The sequence below is a fragment of the Lampetra planeri genome, chromosome 34 (genome assembly GCF_965212315.1).
Source record: "Lampetra planeri chromosome 34, kcLamPlan1.2.h2, whole genome shotgun sequence".
Taxonomy (NCBI): domain Eukaryota; kingdom Metazoa; phylum Chordata; class Hyperoartia; order Petromyzontiformes; family Petromyzontidae; genus Lampetra; species Lampetra planeri.
Window position 1 is genome coordinate 5,864,110 of NC_136140.1, and position 21,281 is coordinate 5,885,390.

The 21,281-nt window shown below is 44.1% G+C and overlaps 1 protein-coding gene across 2 annotated transcripts in view; it reads left to right on the top strand.

Annotated features, from left to right (window-relative positions):
- Positions 1-21,281, top strand: part of LOC144730064 (protein-serine O-palmitoleoyltransferase porcupine-like) — a 117,489-nt gene that overhangs the window by 13,666 nt on the left and 82,542 nt on the right. For both annotated transcript variants that reach the window (XM_078610586.1, XM_078610587.1), the window contains exon 3: positions 3,937-4,129. In XM_078610586.1, the coding sequence (XP_078466712.1) occupies positions 3,937-4,129 (193 nt within the window). The remainder of the gene's footprint in view (positions 1-3,936; positions 4,130-21,281) is intronic.

Consider the following 21,281-nt stretch of genomic DNA (forward strand, 5'->3'; position numbering starts at 1 on the left):
AGTTACATCTTGACTTAAAGCTTTCGTGACTGCGGGAATTCATATTCTTTGGGTCTTTCGGTAAAGTCATGTAGATAGGTTCAAAGAAAAAATAAAAAAAACTACGTTTCGATCACAACACAAGAGATAGTCATGAGGAGGAAAAAAGAGGGGGAAAGCTGCTGAGGCAGACTGTGTTAAAGGTTTAAAGTCGGCGGGGCTAGTGATGTCAATGTGAGAAATTAGCATATTTCTAGATTTGAAGCTTTCGTGACTGCAAGGATTCATACTCTTAGTTTTTTCGGTAAAGTCACGTAGGTAAAAAATGAAATTAAAATTAATAAAATAAAATAATAATAATATGATTTATTATTATTTTAGTTTAATTAAATTAATCAAATAAAATAATAATAATATGATTTATTATTATTTTATTTTTTATTAATTTTAATTTCATTTTTTACCTACGTGACTTTACCGAATAAACTAAGAGTAGAAATTAGCATGTTAATGTGAGATCGGAGAGCGGCCTCCACGACGAGGGCATGGAGGTGGCTATGTTACTGTGCGAGATTAGCATGTTTATGGGAGATTGCAGAGCAGCAACGTCGAGCTCGGCGAGCGAGGTGGCTGTGTTAGTGGGAAATTTAATCTGTTAATGTAAAATCAGAGAGTCGAAAATAACAACTAACATCGGAAAGTGGTAGGATGGGATCATCACAGCCAGTTATGACTTAAACTGGTAGATAACGTCCTTCTAATGATTGCTCAGTTTATACCCATCTTCTCGATTGAAGTTTTGTCTGTATATGTGGATGGCTTCATGAACGAATCTTTGTTGATACCCAGTGGGTTTGCAAAGTACCTTCGTCTTAGAGAAATACATTTCGTGTGAGCCCACCGCATTAAAACAATGATCAACCACGGTATTGGTCCTACCGTGTTTCAGATCTGCCTTATGTTCACGAACACGGTCCGAGACATGTCACTTAGTTTCCCCAATGTTACTACTGCCGCAGACACAGCTTAGTTTGTAGACGCCGGGGTATTGCATGTCAGGGATCACATCCTTCACAGATGGGATCAGATCACGAATTTTATGTACTGTGTTAAATCGAATCTGGATATTGTGTTTGCTCATGATTTTGGAGATATTTTTAGTGACCCCTGCTATGTATGGCAAGGTGATGGTTTTGATTGGGTCCTCAGATGGTTCTTTCCCGACGGTTGGGGTGATAGCTTTACAGATTGTGTAGTCTGAATATCCATTCATCTTGAGAGCTTGGTGTACACGGGCTAGGTGATGATGGTCATAAATACATCGAGCTCTATGGTGTAGAGTTTTTATGAGGAATTTCTTTTGGGAAGGATGGTGGTTGGAGTCAGGTTTTAGATATGCATCCATATGGGTGGCTTTCCTGTAGACAGTGTCCCATTGAGCCATCTGGTCTCATTTAGATGAAAACATCCAAGAATGGTAGCTTGCCATCCTTTTCCACCTCCATGGTGAATTTGATGGCTCGGTGTATGGAATTGATGTGGTTGAGGAATTGGTTCAGAGCTGGTCGGCCATGTGGCCAGATGACGAAAGTGTCATCTACGTACCTCTTCCACAAGGACGGACGTAGAGTGGATGCCTGGATGAATATGAATACTGGATTGGCAGTTCCTTAGCAATTAACAAGGGTGCCCTTAATCGTTCTGTTGAGAAACATTGCAACATGAGTCAAGGGTGTTTTGGCATGTGTGGAAAAGATAAATAGTGGATGCTTAGGCTGCCTTTTCCGGCTATTCCTGTAATATCATTCACTCTGTTATGAGGATTGTGAACTATAGCACTCTGCAGGAACGTACGTCTCGCATGAATTCACTCCCTCCTTCATGACGTTTGCTTCGAGTTCAGCATCGCCATTTCAGAACAAAAGATAAGGGTAGGTGGTTCAGAGCGCTGTGTTAAACCACAGTAGACTGGGTTCTGCCCCTCCGCCAGAGTTCGCAAACGGGTTTTGATTCCTTACCCGTACCCGGCCGCACCAGGGTCGCAAATGGGTACCCGTAACCGGCCGGGTACGGGTACCCGTTCCCTACCCGTACCCTACCCGAAATGAGTGACAAACGGTTACTCACCAGTGACTCACGGCCTACCCGTACCCGTACCTGGCCGCACCAGGGTCGCAAATGGGTACCCGTACCCGGCCGGGTACGGGTACCCGTTCCCTACCTGTACCCGTACCCTACCCGAAATGAGTGACAAACGGTTACTCACCAGTGACTCACGGCCTACCCGTACCCGTACCTGGCCGCACCAGGGTCGCAAATGGGTACCCGTACCCGACTGGGTACGGGTAGCCAGGTATCGGGTAGGGTACGGGTATCGGGTACCTGGTTGCGACCTCTGCCCTCCGCCTCTCCCTGTCCACACAGCCATCCGGTGTTCGGTTCGCCAAATCTTAAAACGTTGCGGTGGCACTTGGCAAATAACCTTTTCATACAGGATGGAGTTAATGAAGCGCAAAGCTCTTATGCTGAATGGGGCATCGCGATCTATCCAGGCTGTACCGCAGGAGCTGCATTAACACAAGGACTGAGATTGTGCAGTGGCACAGACTCGGAAGCTGAGGTCATTAAGGTCGTTAATATTGGTCAAGTACGCGAAGGTGAAGTGAGCGATGGTAATGACCACATCGAGTAACTTTGTGCAAAAAAACACATTCTCATATCCTACACTGATAGATAGAGCAATTGAGAGTTAACGCAAGTTAAAATCACCAGGTTCAAACAACTTGGCACCCATAACAAGGGTTAAACAAGATGTGTTTGAAATTTTGAATCAGTCCCAAGACCTTTCAGCGAATGCATTCGTGATTTAACTTTGATCAACACTGTTTACATTGCTAGCGAATTAATTAAATTCAGATTGATATGTGCTAATATTTATGTGGAGATATCCCATTAAAATTTGCACGGAATTTTTCATTTTACAAAATATGCATGAAGTTTAGCAGAAAAACTACACATATACTCAGGCAATTATATTTTGGGTGGTTGACGTGAAACAATTCAGATGCCATGTTTTTAGTAAACACAAACGCCGTCTGCTAAATGATCACCAAATTGAGCCTGTAGAATAAATAGCACGTTCAAATTTTTCTAAATGTTTTTCAAATTATTCATAGGTAGTTTTCAGTTGAAATTGGTTTTATTTAGGCTTGACTGCGCCGTCGGCGCATTCACACTTCGTGTTGCATCAAGGGACCGTAGACACAATCAGGGCACATGCAGCCAACCGTGCACCGACAGCACCCATGGCAGCAAAGTGGCAGCACAGTGGCAGCACAGCGATAGCGCATTCACCGTTTGTTGCAGAGGTTCCTGGTTTGAATCCGGTAGGCCGCCCTGGTCAATAGTGATGGCGTATTAGCATACTGCTGGCCATCTGCTTCACAGTGGATGTTGTCCTTTCCCCGCACCTCCGATTAGCACGGGTGGATACGTGCGTTGCGAAAGAATTTCAACAAATCAACATACATATATACATACAAACATCCCTTGATCTGTCTATGGGACCCTTTTTTCCATTATCAAGATGATAAAAAGAAAGAATAGGCTTTACGCTTCCTGGCAATAATGCAGAGGTGTTAGGATGTTCGAATGCCAGATAGACACCTATCACCTGGCGTAATTTGAATTGAGTCGGCGATTGTGTGCTTGCGTCAGGGTCCAAATTTGACCAATTCAAAATAAATACCCCTAAATTACTCGAACTGCCATAGCAAACGGCAACATTGCCCCAACTGTCAAACAACTGAAGGCTCTGAATCAGCGCCTTCCTTCGTGCTAGCCTTGCACTACAAGAATGGTGCTCATGCACTTGCCCTCAACTGTCATTTACAGCTACAGAAGGCGGGGGGGGGGGATACAGATATCTGTCTTAGCTTTGTGCGCGCGCGCGGACAGGTGTGCCACCATGGACCAAGCACCTGTGCTGCGTGGCTGCCGGCTTCTTCAGCCTCTACCACTTCTTCAGCCTCAACATGGTGTGGGTGGTGCTGCTCAGCCTCATGTGCTACGTCATCCTCTTCCTGTGCCGCCACTCCAGCGTGTGCGGGGTCTGCCTCTCCGTCACCGTGCTCATATACCTGCTCATGGGGTGAGTGTGGCCTTGCCCAACGACGCGCCGCTCTCACCCGCACGCTTGCGCACCGGATCACGGGCTTGGGGTGAGCGGTGGTCGCGGCCAGCGATGGACTGGGAACGCTGCAAACGCTCGCTGTTGAGAAACAGATTTGGTTCCCCCCCCCCGCCATGCCCCCCTCACCACTTTCCCTCCCCCCCACCCCTTCCCCCAGTCCTCAAATACTAAACACAAAAAGCAGTTCTAAAGAAATATATTTTCAATCTAGAATTAAAAGTGCATAGCTCCAGTGGCTTCCTAATATTGGAAGGAAGAACGTTCCAGACGGCCGCAGAAGCACATCTGCTTGCACACAAACACGTCGACGTCTACGCACACCTCTTTTAGCCCCCCCCCCCTCCCAATACGTTCCATTCATTGGCTACCACATTCTGATAAGCTCCCCACCCCCTCCCCCTTAACTTGTATTTAAGAACTTGCATCTTGGAATCCCTGCCTCACTTGATACAGCAAATCTGGCTGTGACGGTCCCACCTGATGACGGAGACTTGTGTTTGCTTCCGAAACGTCGTGATTTATTATTTTATTTTATTTCCATTATTACTTTTATTAACTTTTAATTTAATTTTTTTACCTACGTGACTTTACCGAAAAAACTAAGTATGAATCCTTGCAGTCACGAAAGCTTCAAATCTAGAACACATCTGAAAGGTCGCAATGTGGTGATCGCCTTTGTTCGATGGCTGGCTAAAAGCCGCTGCGAAGATGACCGGGGTTCGCGTGATGGTTTATGCTCCTTGATGAGATCAGCAAGGTATTGTGGTTCATTTGTGGCAAGCACTTTGTGTGTAATGATCAATATAGTGAAGTATGGTAAAGCAGCAAGCTGGCAATGGGCTGAAACGTATTCATTATGAGATAAGATATTATATGGACTGCTGCAAGCTATTCCGTTATAGTTGTGTCCTGTCTCCATGCAGGCCTGCAATAAAGGTGCGTCGCAGTAGGCTTGTGAAGTGCTGCGTTCAGCCATCGCAGCTGCCACAGGAGATGTCCGCAGGGATGAGTTGGGTGGCAGGCACAGGCGAGACGATAGAATTTAGTTTTTTTTTTATAGCAGTTAGACGCAACTGCATCTCTGTACTATAAAACAGCACGTGTCACGGGGACGACTGAAGTGGGTGGTATGCACTGTGGTGGCGAGATGCTATCTGCCTCGCCTGGTATACAGGAGGTTATGGGTTCGATCCTGACCCTGATGGCTGTATATTTGGAGTTTGCATGTTCTCGCCATGGTCGTGTGGATTTTTTCTCCCGGGTCTTCCGGTTTTTTGCTCCACATTTAGAAACACGAGTTTTTTACTCGCTTTTATTTAACTCACTTCGTCTGTTGTATCCTCAAAAAAGAAATCTTGTAACTAAATTTTTACACACTTCCCAATGTGCTATCGACTGCAAACTTCGTATAGGTATGTCATACTGATGACAACACGATATTTTATCATAAAAAATCTAAAACATATATTTTTTTTACTTTTTACACGCTTTTATTTAACTTACTGTATGTGTTGTCGTATCCAAAAATCTTGTAACTCAATTTCAACCGTATTCCCAATGTCGTATCGACTGCAATCTTCGTATAGCTCTGTCATTATGATGAAAAATACTATATTTTATCATTAAAAATTAAAAAGATATATTTTTAAACAATATTTTTTACGGCTCTAATTATCGACGTTCAACTCACGTTGCCTGTAAATCACCACGGTCCCTTACGTCACGGCAAGCCTCGGGGAGCCATGCCCAGGGGCGGGGGATGTGGAAGGAGGGGAGGGGCGATGGGGGAAGGAGGCAGTGGGAGGGGCAGCTCGGACAGTACATTTCATTAAAGCGTGTTTAAAAAAAAGAGTATTTTTTAAATATTTTATTGAGTATTTGGCTGCTATAAAATTCCACATGATAAGCCACTTCGTTGATCTATCATTTACGGCCAGGTCGCTTCTGAAAAAGAGCTATATAGCTGAGTGGACCTTACCTGGTGAAATAAAAATAGTTCATTAGTTAATCGTTTTTGGACGAGGTGTGATTGGAGACACTGCATAGAGAAGCGACGGTCAGTCATAGATTAACAGGGAGTCTGCAGCAAGGATGGCAGGTGGGACGAAATTCTGGATCATGAGGGCAACAACAGTGGATTGTAAAGCTTTTAGCAGAGGGGACAGCGCTGGATGTGAAATCGGAGAAGTGGGTAAATGTGAACGTAAATGAGAATGACATCACCCACCGGCTAGGACTTCTGGGAGATCAGACAAAGGAATGGAAGTGGGCAGGTGATGAAAATGAAGAGAGGCCCTGAGAGGGAGACCATTCACAGGTTGATCAAGATGGGGGTGGGGGGAAGCCCAGGACTGGTTCAGATATTACTCGTCACCGATGTGAGCGATGGCCGGGAATCGAACTCGGATCGCTGACTTCATAGCACATTGTGCTAACCACCGCAAACATCGCTTCACCCCGTATATTTATACACACTTGCATTAACAATACCAAGTGAAATAAAAGGGTCGCATTTATTTATTTGCGCCTTTTTCTGGCCTCCTTTAAATCCGGTGCCCATCTCTGGCTTTGCGGCTGAAACCTGAGCTCTGGGCAATATTACGGTTCAGTGCCATGAAATGTTTTCCTTCACACGTGCGGTTCAGATCCATCAAAATTTCTCCGCACGTTGATCCGAATCCAGTGCTGGGAGCGGTTGCCTGAAATTAATCTGAACTGGCCTGTTGGAAGGAGCCCCGCTATTGCCCAAAACCAACATCTGTGTGACATTGACCGCCGCGTGGCTGCGACGTCCTGACAAGGCTGAATGCAGTTACTTTGTAATGTGTTTGGTTCAGCCGTGTGCCAAATGCTGCAAATGCCCTTTTGTGTTGAGTTGGCATCACTGGGAGTCTGGGATAGAATTTGGACATCCACCATAATGAAACAGGGGTTTTCAAATGTCACGGATTGATATTGATTAAGCGTAGCAAGCTGATGGTCTCAGCTCAGTCAACGGTGACTGCAAAACTAGAACTACATCTCTTTTGTCACTTGCACATATTGCAGCTCTGAGAATGAATAACATTGGCTTGATTGCAGAGGTGTGGACTCGAGTCATGTGACTTGGACTCGAGTCAGACTCGAGTCATGAATTTGATGACTTGCGACTCGACTTGGACTTGCATAACAATGACTTTGTCCCACCTATGAGATGTGGACTCGAGTCATGTGACTTGGACTCGAGTCAGACTCGAGTCATGAATTTGATGACTTGCGACTCGACTTGGACTTGCATAACAATGACTTTGTCCCACCTATGAGATGTGGACTCGAGTCATGTGACTTGGACTCGAGTCAGACTCGAGTCATGAATTTGATGACTTGCGACTCGACTTGGACTTGCATAACAATGACTTTGTCCCACCTATGAGATGTGGACTCGAGTCATGTGACTTGGACTCGAGTCAGACTCGAGTCATGAATTTGATGACTTGCGACTCGACTTGGACTTGCATAACAATGACTTTGTCCCACCTCTGCTTGATTGACATGTGATACTGTTTGAACGTCATACCCAAATAATACATCCCTAGTGTTAATAAAGAGGATTGATGAGTTGACTTGATACGAATGCTACCATTGGAATAGAATTGGTCGTAAAATAATTTTAAGAACAATATTAATTAGCTGCGAAGACCCCAGGGCCGGCTCGGGACACGCTGGCGGGACTCTCGCTCAGCTGGCCTGGGAACGTCTGGAAATTCCCTAGGAAGAGCAAAGAGTCTGTGTATAGTAGTACACTACTATGTGTGTAGTGTAGTGTATAGTAGTGTAGTGTATAGTGTAGTGTATAGTAGTGTAGAGTAGTCTAGTTGTATAGTATAGTAGTGTAGTGTATAGTAATGTACAGTCGTGTAGTGTATAGTAATGTATAGTAGTGTAGTGTGTTTAACACGTAGGCTTTCGTGACCAATATCATCCATAATAGAGGTTTCTTTTTTTTGGGTTAGATCGCGTAAATATATATATTGTCGTTAAAACCCGCCACCACCCGACACAGCCAACTAGTAAGGGTTGTCACGTACACAGAACGGGCCAATTCGTCACTAGTACAGCACTCGTGTGTAGTTTAGTAGTGTAGTGTATAGTGTAGTATTGTAGTGTATAGTGTAGTGTATAGCATACTAGTACAGCACACCGGTGTGTTTGAGAGCCAAGCCACAACATTTACAATCTGAGTACCACGTTTCGCCAGTAATTACACCTAGCATCATCAGGCGACAGCCAGATTTGTGGAGAAGTCCACCTGTTTTGTTCCTTATATAGAGGCGTAGATGTGGTGACCACGCTTCTGTGCTCTTGTGCCAAGTGGGGGGAGGGATTAATGAGTCAACGTACATTATGCATGTACATTATGCGAGCCCTTTGATCTTGTCCTTCCATATCTGTTGTGTGTATTAAAACAATAATCCCTACTGAAGTATGCTGCCCTTTATTAGCATGAATTTAAATAATTTATTATTTGATGATTCTCTTCCAAGCAGCACTAAGGCGGGAGCTATCCGAACGGTTAAAATATATTTTTTATTTCTTTCAATTTCGATAGATTACACTGGTCAACAAAAAGCATTTTTTTTTTCTGGCCTGGACTTTTGCAGCTGTTTTAGACTAATTTCAGGGTGCGGATTCCAAATCTGATCACATCTCATTTTTATGCTATCCGCATTCCCCATTTTCATTGATTTTACCCGAAATTAACTCTGTCACTTATTATTGCAAGTTGTTGCGAGTCAGCGACTGCTTTAGTGTTAAAATATGGTGCTGTATTTTTAGGATAGTGTGTTTATAATATAATTTTATGTAGATATCCACATTTATTTTATATTTTTCTTCTGCAGTTTTTTTTATTGAAAATGCAATATTTGATATCTCAAAAACCGGATGTGATAGACAAAAACTGATACCAGATTTGGAATCAGCACCCCAAAATTACCTAAAACCGTTGGAATACCTTATGCCAGAAAAAGTGTGTTGACCAGTGTTATCTAATGTAGTGTGTCGTAGTGTATAGTAATGTAGTGCTGGAGTCTGTCCCCAGGGAAAAGGAGGTCTAGACTGCCCTACTCAACATGCTGCCACCGCGACCCTCACCAGGACAAGCGGATTGAAAATCAAACGAAAGAGCTGTGGTTTATAGACTTCAGCTGGAATTAACCGTGAATGATTTCCCTAAGCCAAAAGTTTCGGAAATGTAAGATTGGCTTGTGCAGGTGTTACCGATACAATTGAGCTCTTGGCTGCACGTAGTCTGTTGGGAGTTGGTAGAGCATGTGGTGACTAATTGCCTTTGGAAAACAAATTTAGGAGCCCAGACACTGATTAGTTCAGCACGACTCTGCCGCCAAGCAAATTTACACTGTTCTTGGTTCTTTCGGTAAAGTCACGTAGAAGGGAAGTAATAAAATAATTAAAATAAAACATAATAAAATAATTATCACGACGTTTCTGCCACAACGCAAGCAGCCGTCCTCAGGTGGAGAATGAAACACCACCAAGCTTGGAGCGTATATTTAAGCTGGGTTGGAGGGGGGAAGAAGAGCGCCTTGACAAAAGAATTTGCATATCAAGAGGAATTTAGAATATTTATGGGAAATGCGTAGGAGGTGGGTGGGGGGTTTCAAAGTCTATTATGTTTTATTTTTATTATTTTATTACTTCCCTTCTACGTGACTTTACCGAAAGATCCAAGAACATGAATCCCTGCAGTCACGAAAGCTTTAAATCGAAACAAATTTACACTGTTGGCATTCAGACGGGGGCTGATTTTTATCCTTTTGTCGGTGTCTATTCTTCTTCCTGTACGTTGGGGTCCGCGTGTCCTGTCCCGTTCTTCCATTCCTCTCCTCATTTCTCCGTGTAATTCTTGACGTTATTCTTCCACCTCGGCCATGGACTTTGCTCGTGCTCTTTCTGTCAGCAACCTTCATCTTCTTGCACCGACTTCCCAATCCACACCTGGCTCCTCCTTTCTACGTGGTGAATCCACATGAAGCCTTCGTGATATGCCATCGTTTGTTGCCCTTCCCCCGCACCTCCGATTCCCACGGTTGGCTGCGTATGGTGCGAACGAAGTTCAACATACACCGTTTCTTTATTGATTTCTATGTGTGTATCCCCAAAGATGTGGGGATACACACATGGGGTTTGCATGAAACTCGCATAAACTATTAGGGCTGGAACAATGTGTTTATTCATTAATTCACATGCATTTCTAAGCTTATGGCAATAGGTTCATGGCATCCATGCAGGCATTCCCATTCATTGCATGTTACAAAGAATCGAATCTTGAATCCTGATACGTGATAATTTATCAAATGGGCTGTGGGGTGGGGTGCGGCGGCTGGATGCGTTTTCCATGAACATTTTCCTGTTTGCTCTCAAATTTACTTAGCACATTAATAAGTCTGGCACATCAGAGGAAATGCACTTGGCATCATTTACTTAAGGGGGGGGGGGGGTGGCTTGTGGAGTGAATGGCGAGGGGCTGTATTGAGTGGTCCCTATTCACTGCCATGAGGGCTGTTGAAGGCAGCGCTAGATGGGAATGACGCATGTATTTACTTCCACACTGCCGACACTTCACACGTTTGGCTTGAGCTGCGATGAACGGATGTATGATGTTTGACAATAAGCCGATAGTGGGACAACCCTGGGTCGGATTGGGAGACTGGCACGATATTTATACACGTGTAAATAATATTGATTTTGACCGAGCCCTCATCCGGCTCATATATTGTCTACAAGTGCAAGACAACGCAAGCAGTAGCAGCAGGGCCACATTTCATTTATGACCGAATTCATTTTAGAAATCAAAGGACCTTTTTTGGCAGTATCAAAGTATGATTATTAAGAATAGGTTTTACCCTTTCTGGCAATAAAACCGATGTTAAGATGTTCAAACACTTTTGGCATTCTCTGGTCTGACACTGGTGATACGAGGCCATGAAGAAGGCTCTCTCTGGTGAAGGCCCATCAGTTTCAAAGACAACGCACGTTTTGTTTAAAAGTTCACTGCAAATTAATGTGGTTAATGCAGACTTGATTCCTTGAAAAAATTAACCCGTAAAAACAAAGTTTTTCACTATAAATCCTTTATATGCGTGGCGGCTAGAGTCCTCTCGTCCTCTGGCTTGAGATGGCTGCCACCTATGGGTCAGATGATTGCCTGCCACCATTAAGCAATTGGTAATTAAATATAATAAATTTTTTCCTAAAAAGTGTAACATTTTGGAAAAAAAATTTCACGGAAATTAATTGTCACGCACAACGAGTCTGTGTGGAAAATGTCAGCTCGATTGGATCACGGGAAGTGGGTTAAAAAACGACCGAAAGATTTGCACGGTCGTAAGCGCGCAAGCAAGCAAGTGAACTTAATATAAAGGATTTAAAAAGGTATTATTTTGATGTTCGAACATCTTAACACCTGTTTTTTTTGCCAGAAAGGATAACACCGATTCTTATTTTTCACATCATTTTAGAAAGTGATGTCCAGATCTTCATGCTAATCTGGCCATGTGGCTCAGATAATCTGGTCAGGTGATCAGCTCGCCATCGGAAGGTTGCAAGTTCAAACCCTATTTGGGGGTTGACATGGGGCATTCATCTCTCTGCAGTTGATATCATGAATACCAGTTTCCGGGGAAAGTCAATGGTGGTTGTTTTTTGCATGTTTACCGCACACCTGCCATATGAATGGGGAATTTCCCCCAATGGCTCAGTGCTTTAGACAGCAGCTGAGCCAAAACACCACCACGATGCTCACTTAAGATGGAAATCACTTTTATTTTCCCAATAAGATGGGATTTCAGTTCGTGACAATGAGATGCTGGAATTGTATCGACGGAAGCCTGGCTTTGGTTGCTTTCAAGGACCTTGATTTTATAATTCCAGTCTCTTGAGTGTTGTTTGGCACTAATGCAGGCCAGGAATTAGGTTAGACCTGTCAGTCTGCTCTGACTTGGGTCAGTGCCAGCCATCAGCTTAGTGTGGCTATATCAAGCTGTCCTTGGAAGCCACTGACAACAATAAGCCACTGGAAGTTACACTTCATATTTTTCTCCCCTCAATGTGTACTTCTGATCTTAAACTTGCTTCACGCGCGTATATATTGGATATAAATGTGACCGTATTTTTCTGCAGCTGCCCCAAATGAAACGATGGAATTGCATTGCCAGTAGATATTTGATGTCTGCCATCCATGTTGCCCTTGAAAAAATAGTTTCTTAGCTCAATTGGGGCTTTACTCCGGAAATACACTTTTGATTTGGATTCAGGATGGCAGAAAAATTGTGTCGTTCAAAATATCGAGGTCTTAGTAAAACAAACAAAAAAACTAAAAACCCACCACCGTACTTATTTAAAAATACATATTTCAAACAGATGAGAAACACGAACGTCGATAAAGAAAGTAGAACAAAATCCGAAAAGTACGAAAACAATCCTGGAGGGGTGTGCTGGAAATGACACGAGCTATGGAGGGCAACATGAGGAGGAGAGAACATACACATGTGAAAGGCTGACTATATAAAAGCAGGCTTGAGCAAGAGAAATCTATCGAAGGAATAATGGCTCGGGGTAGAAACGCGCGGTATAAAGTTTTATATTAAAAAAATATATGTTCAACAACTTCCGCGGTCTATGATTCAAAGTCATATTTGGATGCTTCGTTCATAAAAAATGAGTGTATGTGTTTTGCCTCTCCAGTTATTTATTTCAAATTTCCTTTGCTGTTTTAAGTATAAACGCGTTCAATTCCTCATCGGGCCTGTTCAATTCATCGTTCTTTCCCGCTGAGCTCTTCAGGGTGGTGTTTTCTTTTTTATCATTGTTCGATCACGGAGAGATACGGGGGCGGGGGGGGGGGTGACTTGACCCTAGTGAGCGGCGCTCTGGTTGAAATTGGAAGATCGGAAAATGAGAAAAGATACGGTCAATGAGGCAGTGGTGTGTTGCTCATTATTAACAATTGCTCTGCTCAGTAAAGACTGATGCATCGCGCGTAGCTGTAATCAATGATTAGTGGCCAATTAAAGTTTTGTAGACAACTTCTCTGCCATTAACGTCCACGAGTTCTAGATGTACATTGCAGCTCATGATGTATTATTGGCCAGCCGCTTTAAGCAACTTAAGTGATTAATTTTCACATTCTACGCTGCTTTAGGATGGCAGCTGATGTGTGTTCCTAATTGTGCCGCATGCGAACATGCACAGCGTTTTTATTGCTTTGGTAATTAAACTTTTTTTTTCATATTTAGTTTTTATTCTACCGCTTGCATCTGATTGTTGTGATTCGGGAGAAAAAAAAAGGTTGACTTCATTTTACCAGGTGAGAAGCCACGAGCATCAAAACTTGTCTTCAAAAGGGTTGTACAACATGGCGTAAGGTCTTTTTCTTTTGTACGCGACTGCATTGGTAAAATGTCTCTTGCAATGCCGTCGTTGTTGGCACGTGGAAATTTACGTCTCCTGATTTCCGTAAAGACGTACGTGTGCTGAATACGTTATCTGAAACGGCAGCGCCATTCACAGGGGGAAAGATTTCGCATTGTTGATTTTTTTTGCATTTATCCAAGTAGGAAGAATCGGGCCGGACTACAGATGTGACCATCCAATTTAGGTGAAATAATGTAATTGCTTTTTTATGGTGAACATCACTTTATCATTTGAGACATCAAGATCTTCCTTTGCTCGCAGTGATGGCATTAACATAAAATAAACTGCATCACAGATTTAGCCCTGCTCTGCAATGAGAGCTTCACAAATAATGAACTCAACACAACTTTCAGCTTCAACTTTTCAGAGATTTCAGCTCCGAGCATTTTCCGTGGGCTTTAACCAGACGAACAACATTGGTTCATATTTCACGTGTTATGTCTACAGGCTATACTGTGGTATCCTTTATTTGTTCATGTTCTCCCCCCCACAATTATATTAATTTGTGCCATCAGCATTGTTGTCACGTGATGATAACATTTCCACTTCGTACATTTTACTTTTCTTGACCATCAGCACATCATCCCATATCAGAAAACATCCGCAGAAAAATACGTCACAAAATTCTTCGGAAATCACTTGATTAATTATAATCATCACTTAAATAGACCTATTTATGCATGCGAAGGACCCTTCTATTGAGCTTTAATTGCATGTCGATTTAAAGTAATTTTTTATTGAAATAACTAATTTTATGTAATGGGAGCTTTCAGTGCCTTAACCTCTTTGCCCCCTGTCCTCCTCTTCTACCGCGGTTATCCTTGATCCGCAATTTTTTTTTTACGTTCAGAAAATCTGCATAAGAGCGGAAGGCAAGTCTCTGGCTGCTTAAAGTGTAAAGATTCCAGGTCAGTTGGCCCTACTGTGCCACAAGCACCAGAATCTGGGATGATGGAAAGCGCCAGGGTATTACCTGCTCACACGAGTGTACACATCTGTTGCAGCCTCTCTTCGGATGCAGTTATTGCTGCGCTTAATGGGAAGTAGGTGCATCTTGTCAGTGGCCACGAAATGAATAGTCTCCATTTTGCCTTTAATCGCCGATGCATCACACCACTAATCCGATTCTTCCTGCTTCAAAGGGTGGGGCCCCTTTTTTGCCGCGCTCATCAGAATGATTCACCTCTTCTTCATCATCTTCACAACGCTTTGTTTCGTTTTGAGGATTGGTCCTGTAAATGCAGTGAAGAGGACACGTTCATTACTGGCTTTCGGCGGGGCTTACAGATGCAGAATGCTGCAGCAATTTATGTCAGGTATTTTTTTTCTGAACAAGGATTGGGACTGACTGCAACTGGATTTTGGGAACGTGTCCTTTCTTAATTGGGGAGTAATTATCAATACCTCATCTAGCCCTCTCCCCAAATCACCTGTCCACCTTATTTGTTTACCCAGTCCGTGGCCCTTGGTGAATAATTATTTGTCCCGAATGACATAGCCCCGTGACCCCCATCGTGCCGTCAAGCGATACATTTTGAACGCCCAGCCGTCTCAAAATGTCCATAATCCACATTTCACCCGTGACCCCCTAAACCCTCCCCACAACTCAACGGGCCACGCCATTGACCGTTGAGATTGATTGCAGCAGGGCATCGGTGGGACACACTGACAGTGCTGAAAAGTAGTTGCAAGGCTCATGAGCCTATCTTTTATAGGCTTACGGTCGGTGATTAATTAACAGCAGGTGGTCATGGTTGCCTGCTTGATTAAGAGAGCCATGTGAGAGTAAAATGTCTTCCTGTCTTAACGTGAAATATGACAACTCCAGATGCCCTCAAAAGCAACGTTATGTAAGCGAGTCAAGACAAATTTGCACAAGTTTTTTTTTCGTGAGGCCACTTTTTACGTTTACAGGAAAATAATGTTACACGTGACCTTCTTCTCTACGACTCTTGTCTGTTGGATCTGCCCTGTCCTCTATTATTTTTATTAACCTGTTGACATGTGATAAGTGTATACACATTTCTTTTGGATAAAAAAAACTTCCATGTGGTCTTCTCTTAAGTTTGTTGTCCTTCCCCGCACATCCGATTAGTACGGTTGGCTACGTACGGTGCGAAATAAGTTCAACATACATACAACCAGCAAATAGCCAGCCTCTCAGAGTATGGGTGGTTTTGCCTTCATTGGCACGTTCAGAGTTCTGCAGTGAAAAAACAACCAGGACTGGCGCAAATAATTGCTTGCCACTGCTCTTGACAGCAGCCGGGAATCGAACTCCAGTTTCCGGGTTTTCCTAACCACTTTTCCGCACGACGTACAGATGTGCACGCAAAACAAAATTACACTGTGTTACATTATTTCCTTTGTATTTCCATGACGGCCCATGTGATCTCATATATCCAATCACAGCACGAGCAACAAACACATTCCTGCGGAGGGAACTGGCAGGAACGTTGGGTTGCTCGGTCAATGGCCAGGGTCAACGGCGGCGTGGTGTATTCCGCAAATATGGCCGACTGTGAGGGTGGGCACAAGCCGGCGTGAGTAGGTTAAACGTTGAGTTTTATAAGGGCACCACGGGGTGACCAGCCCCTCTCCACACAGCCCCACCCCTCCCACCCAGCCCCACCCTCCCCACCCAGCCCTTCCCCACCCTTCCCACCCAGCCCTTCCCCACCCTTCCCACCCAGCCCCTCCCCACCCTTCCCTCCCCACCAGCCCCTCCCCACCCAGCCCCACCCTCCCCACCCAGCCACCCTCCCCACCGTCCCCTCCACACCCAGCCCCACCCTCCCCACCCAGCCCTCCCTGCACGATGGACACAATAATCCCCTGTGAGCTGGTGTAACCAGGAGGTTCCTACCAGTATAACAATTCTAAAGTAGGTTAAGCTAAGTTGTGTGTTGCAGAAGCTCATGCAGTCTCTTTCCCCTGGTGTTGTAGCCCATGATAAATGTACCAACGTGGACAAAAACAATGTTATAATCAACAATCTTCCAGAAAAGGTGTACTAGTTAACTTTAGAAATAGCAATTTGATAGAGCACTGTGTGATACACTCGCTTGACTTCCACATTTCTCAATTAAAAGCAGTTAATACCGATTCTTCAGCTCCGCGATATGTGCATCGAATCACGTTTGTAAGGAATTACTCTTTCCAATTTGTGTATATGTTGTGTGTTAAAGGGTCCACATCATCTCCGCAGCTACTAGAGGCCGCTCCGTCCACCCCAATGTCAAAAATGAAATCGATCCCTGAATCAAGCATGACGATCGTTGTGCACTGAGTAAAAAAAAAACTAATAAAATAAAACTATGTTCTCTGTTTTGTAAGATGCTTCGGAAAACAAGATGCACCGTAAACCTCTGCTTGGTGTCAATAAAGTTATACAAATCTGGTCACACACACGCGGGCACACACCCGGGCACACACCCAGTTGATTATTCGACGCACACCTAACCTTTAAAATACAGAGGTGGGTGAAGAGAGGAATTATATAGCCCACACACTCACCATGGCCCCCTCCCTCCATCCCCCGCGACCATATAATTTATCGTCACAGCCATCTCTTAGACACAATTAAGCGTTTGTGCTTTCGCTAAGTTGTCCCCACCTGAAGAAGGACGCTTGCGTTGCGCCCGAAACGTCATGATTTAATTTAGTTGTTTTCATTTATTTGATTAGATTTTTTACCTACGTGACTTTACCGAAAAAAGCAAAGAGTATGTATTATCGTCGGTCAGCTATTATTGTCTTGCATGTCCTGCTCCGGGTGTTGGAGAGTAGCTCTCTGGCTTTGTGTTTAGTTGGATGGTTTAGCCCCCCCGCCCGCCCCCAAACATTGCACCACCTGAGACTTGAGGTGATAAAATTGCCAATTTGCACCTGCCTCCGACTGACACCTCCAACCACGGGATTGACCACAGAGAGTGGGGTGGGGAACAGTGATTCGAACGGAGCTCAACGTTCTTTAACAAAAATTATCTTGCCGGTGTTTATTTATTTAAAAAAAAACTTCCTGAATGCCATTTCTAATTTAAGTGATTGCTTTGTGTATCGCCAGCTTTTGAATGTCAATGACATCCATGTGGAGCTGCGTTTGTAGTAGTCGTAGTACTTTGAATGGATGCATCCTCACACGTCGCAGGTCGTGTTGTATGAAACACAACGAAACCTCCGTTACGTTTGTGGTGGTTCCTGATGTATAAAAAAAAAATCGCATAAAAATGTAAGCAATATTTACTCTCGTTGGCCACAAAGTCTCTTATACTTGTGTTAACAGCTAGACACGATGGCCATTTCAGAAATCAGAGCTCGAACGCAGCGGTTCTGAACCGGTGAGGCATGCCCCATCCCAAGGTTCAGACACAAAAGGTAATTTCAGAGGGGAGCGCAGCCTACAACATGTGTACCGTGCAGGATAAATGTTGACTCCGGGCGAGGAATGACAGTGCCACTGTGGGGGGTTGCACACCAGCTGTGTTGATCTCTCTGTGTTTGTAGCCTTAATAATCTGGGGGGGCGGTGGGGTGGGGGCTGGGGGAACGGGGGGGGGGGGGCTCTGCTTTGACCACAAACTGTTCCCAAAAGCATTGAGAGGCAAAAAGAGGAACACGAGGATTGGAGAACTTACTCTGGTTAAAACTCATTTTGACTGCCAGGCAAAGCAAGTGGGCTGCGCAGGATGTGTCTCTATAAGGAACGATGACCAGTGGTCAAGACTCACATCTTATGTGGCAGGCAAAGGATGTTCAGCACGCAGGTGGAACGATGAAAGATCAACTTGTGTGCAGGTACTAGCAGAATCACCATGTGTGATCACAACCAGGCATTGCAGCTCACGCCAATGTACATAGTACGCTTGAATCTGTCTCTTATGAGTCCGACGTGATGGCACATACCTGCCAGCCAGCACCTTGGAGGCAAGAGTTTGTGGCTCACCTAGATTAGTACAACTCTCAAACCCGCTTGGCTGCGAGGTGGCCAGACCAAGAGATGACAGTGCAGCAAGTGAGTTTTTGAACCCATTTGTGTGAACCTTTGGGTCATATTTTGTCATTTGCATTGGTTTCGTGCTGGTCTTTTGGTTTCCTTGCAAAATATTACTTAACTGAATTAGCTGAATATGTTGAAGCAAAAACCCTCTTGAATAAGTGTTGTAACTTAGGGATACTTTCTAGGATGAGTAATTATCATTCTATTCAACCACAGGAAATCCACTGCTAGACAAAGGTATCCAAAAGTTAGCGCGACTTCTCATGATCTTGCGATGCAATAATCCACCTGGCACCTGCGCACGGATTAATTTCATCCCTCCATCTCCTTGGTGGGCGTATCCTCGGACACGTTCCAATCCTGGGCTAAATGCATGACGTTGAAATTAATTGCAGTCCACTGCAAAGGCCGAGAGAAGCACAGCGCAGGCAGTAGTTGCTGTTTTAACACATTAAACATTCACCCTAGAGTGCCTGTGTTTATGGAACGCTAATGACTACAGCTGCCAGTTTCAGCCGCGTGTTTTTTTTTTGCGTCGTCGTCGTGGTGAAGGAGTTTGCCGTCACCTGCGTAGTAATTTTTCGACTGTCCTGCCAGCTTGTGTGCTCGCCACGGGCTGAGCCAGATGGCGCTGGGCCTCGCAGGTTCAAATCCTGAATCAACGCGGCAATTGCAGCAGGGCATTACATTCCAGACCGCCTTTTCCAAGCCATTTATCTTTACTCTGAATTAGGTTTAGCTCCTGATATATCTAGAGTGTGTGTTTCTCTATTGCCAACAGCCTTGAATTAAATAAAAGGACGTTTTTTTATTCTTCTTCCATTTTTCAGCTATGTACTCTGAAGACCTTGGAAACAAAAGCGAATCATTTACGGCCATTTGTCAAACCACTGATGGATCAAGGCCTCCAGGATGCTGTGTGGCTGTCGTCACGGCTTTTTGACCTTACTTCACCACGATGGTCGTTGTGGGTTACCAAATCAAATTGGTCAATTGTTGGCAATTGAAAAGAAAGGCCACATAAAGGAATTGAGTGTCATTTAGAGGACGGCTCAATAAAAGATAAATTGGCAAATAAGTGAGCAAGCCAATGAGCATTGCTGCTGTTGGGCAAGCCAATGAGCATGCTGCTGTTTTATTTTTCACCTACGTGACTTTACCAAAAAACCAAAGAGTATGGATCCTTGCAGTCACGAAAACTTCAAATCTACATTTAAAGATATTTGAATTCATTCCAAAGGTTGATATGTTAATATGTACAATTTATGGATAGTAATTTGAACATACACATATATATTCACGCACAACACAATACGGTTATATTTATATAGTTTAAATTGCACAATATCTCAATACAAATCCATTCTAAAACAATATAAATTATGCATGTGCTGTGGTATTGCTCTTTTGGTAGTTTTTTTTTATCTCGCCATGAACATCTTACGAGCGGGAAGACCAGCTTTCGCTCATCCTCTGGACCCGTCTTGTTGCACGCTCGGCTCAATCTGTGCAGCCTGCGCCGCCGCTGTGTGATTGAGTGCGCTCTCCGCACACGCGTGCACTTAGCACTTGGAACAATCAGGGGGATACCTGGGGGCACTGTCCTGGAGCGTGCCACGAACAGAGGGCGGATTTACTCCTCCTCAGACACACAAAAATCCGTTGCGTCGGCTGGGGCGGTAGAAAATGAATGAGTGGTGGAAACAGTTTGAAACCATGAGACTAAGAGGAGCCTTATTATAATGAATGCTTATTCACTGTCCATCCGCGCACACACCACACACACGTCGATTATACTGACGCTTCAGTGGCTGCAGTCAAAAATTTGTAAGATAATTTTTTGTATTTGCTTTCTCTTAAAGAAGTGAGCCTCAAATGTATTGTTTTGTCGACAGGCCCTCCACGTTTGCCAAAACACGTGTAAGTTTTCATTTCGTAGCTGAGGATTTTATATATATATTTTTTCACTTTTGAAAGTTTATAAGCCAGCTTTACTTTGAGGAGTCAACGGTAATGCAACTCAGCGGAGGGAGCTCCAGTTCTTCGTGTGACACTCAGAAATAATTGAGACTTCCTCTCGTAGACCACAATAGGTTTCAATCGTGCGTCTAAGCCATGGCTCAGCGCAGCACTTTATGCGGCGTGGATACTGTGCAGGAGAAATGTTCAATGTGCACATGGAATGTCGACGCCACTTGTTACGGCTCTGGCTGTAACGCAGTTCAGCTCGTTGCTTTCAAAGATGCATGAGTGGCTTAGCCATGGCTCAGCTCAGGCTCAGCTCATGGAAATCCTGGGCATGGCTGGGACCGTGCTAAGAGCCGGCTCAAGTTAATTTTGGCTTTGAACCAGCTCACTTTACCAAGTCTCAGCCAAGCCGTGACTAAAAAGACAGGCCTTCGGCACCATTTCAATACACTTGTATACTATTACAGTATTAAAAAAATTGCACTTTTAAAAACAGTCATTGTGAACTGCTTGTATTCGCATTGCACCAAAGCTATTGAAAGACTGCAATCTCAGAAGGCCTACTGGTTAATGGCATGTGTAAGAAAATACTTATATTTTTGGATGTGGACTGGCAGATATAGGAAGGAGGTGTATTGTGTGCTCATTTGTACATTGTGAAATGAGTCGC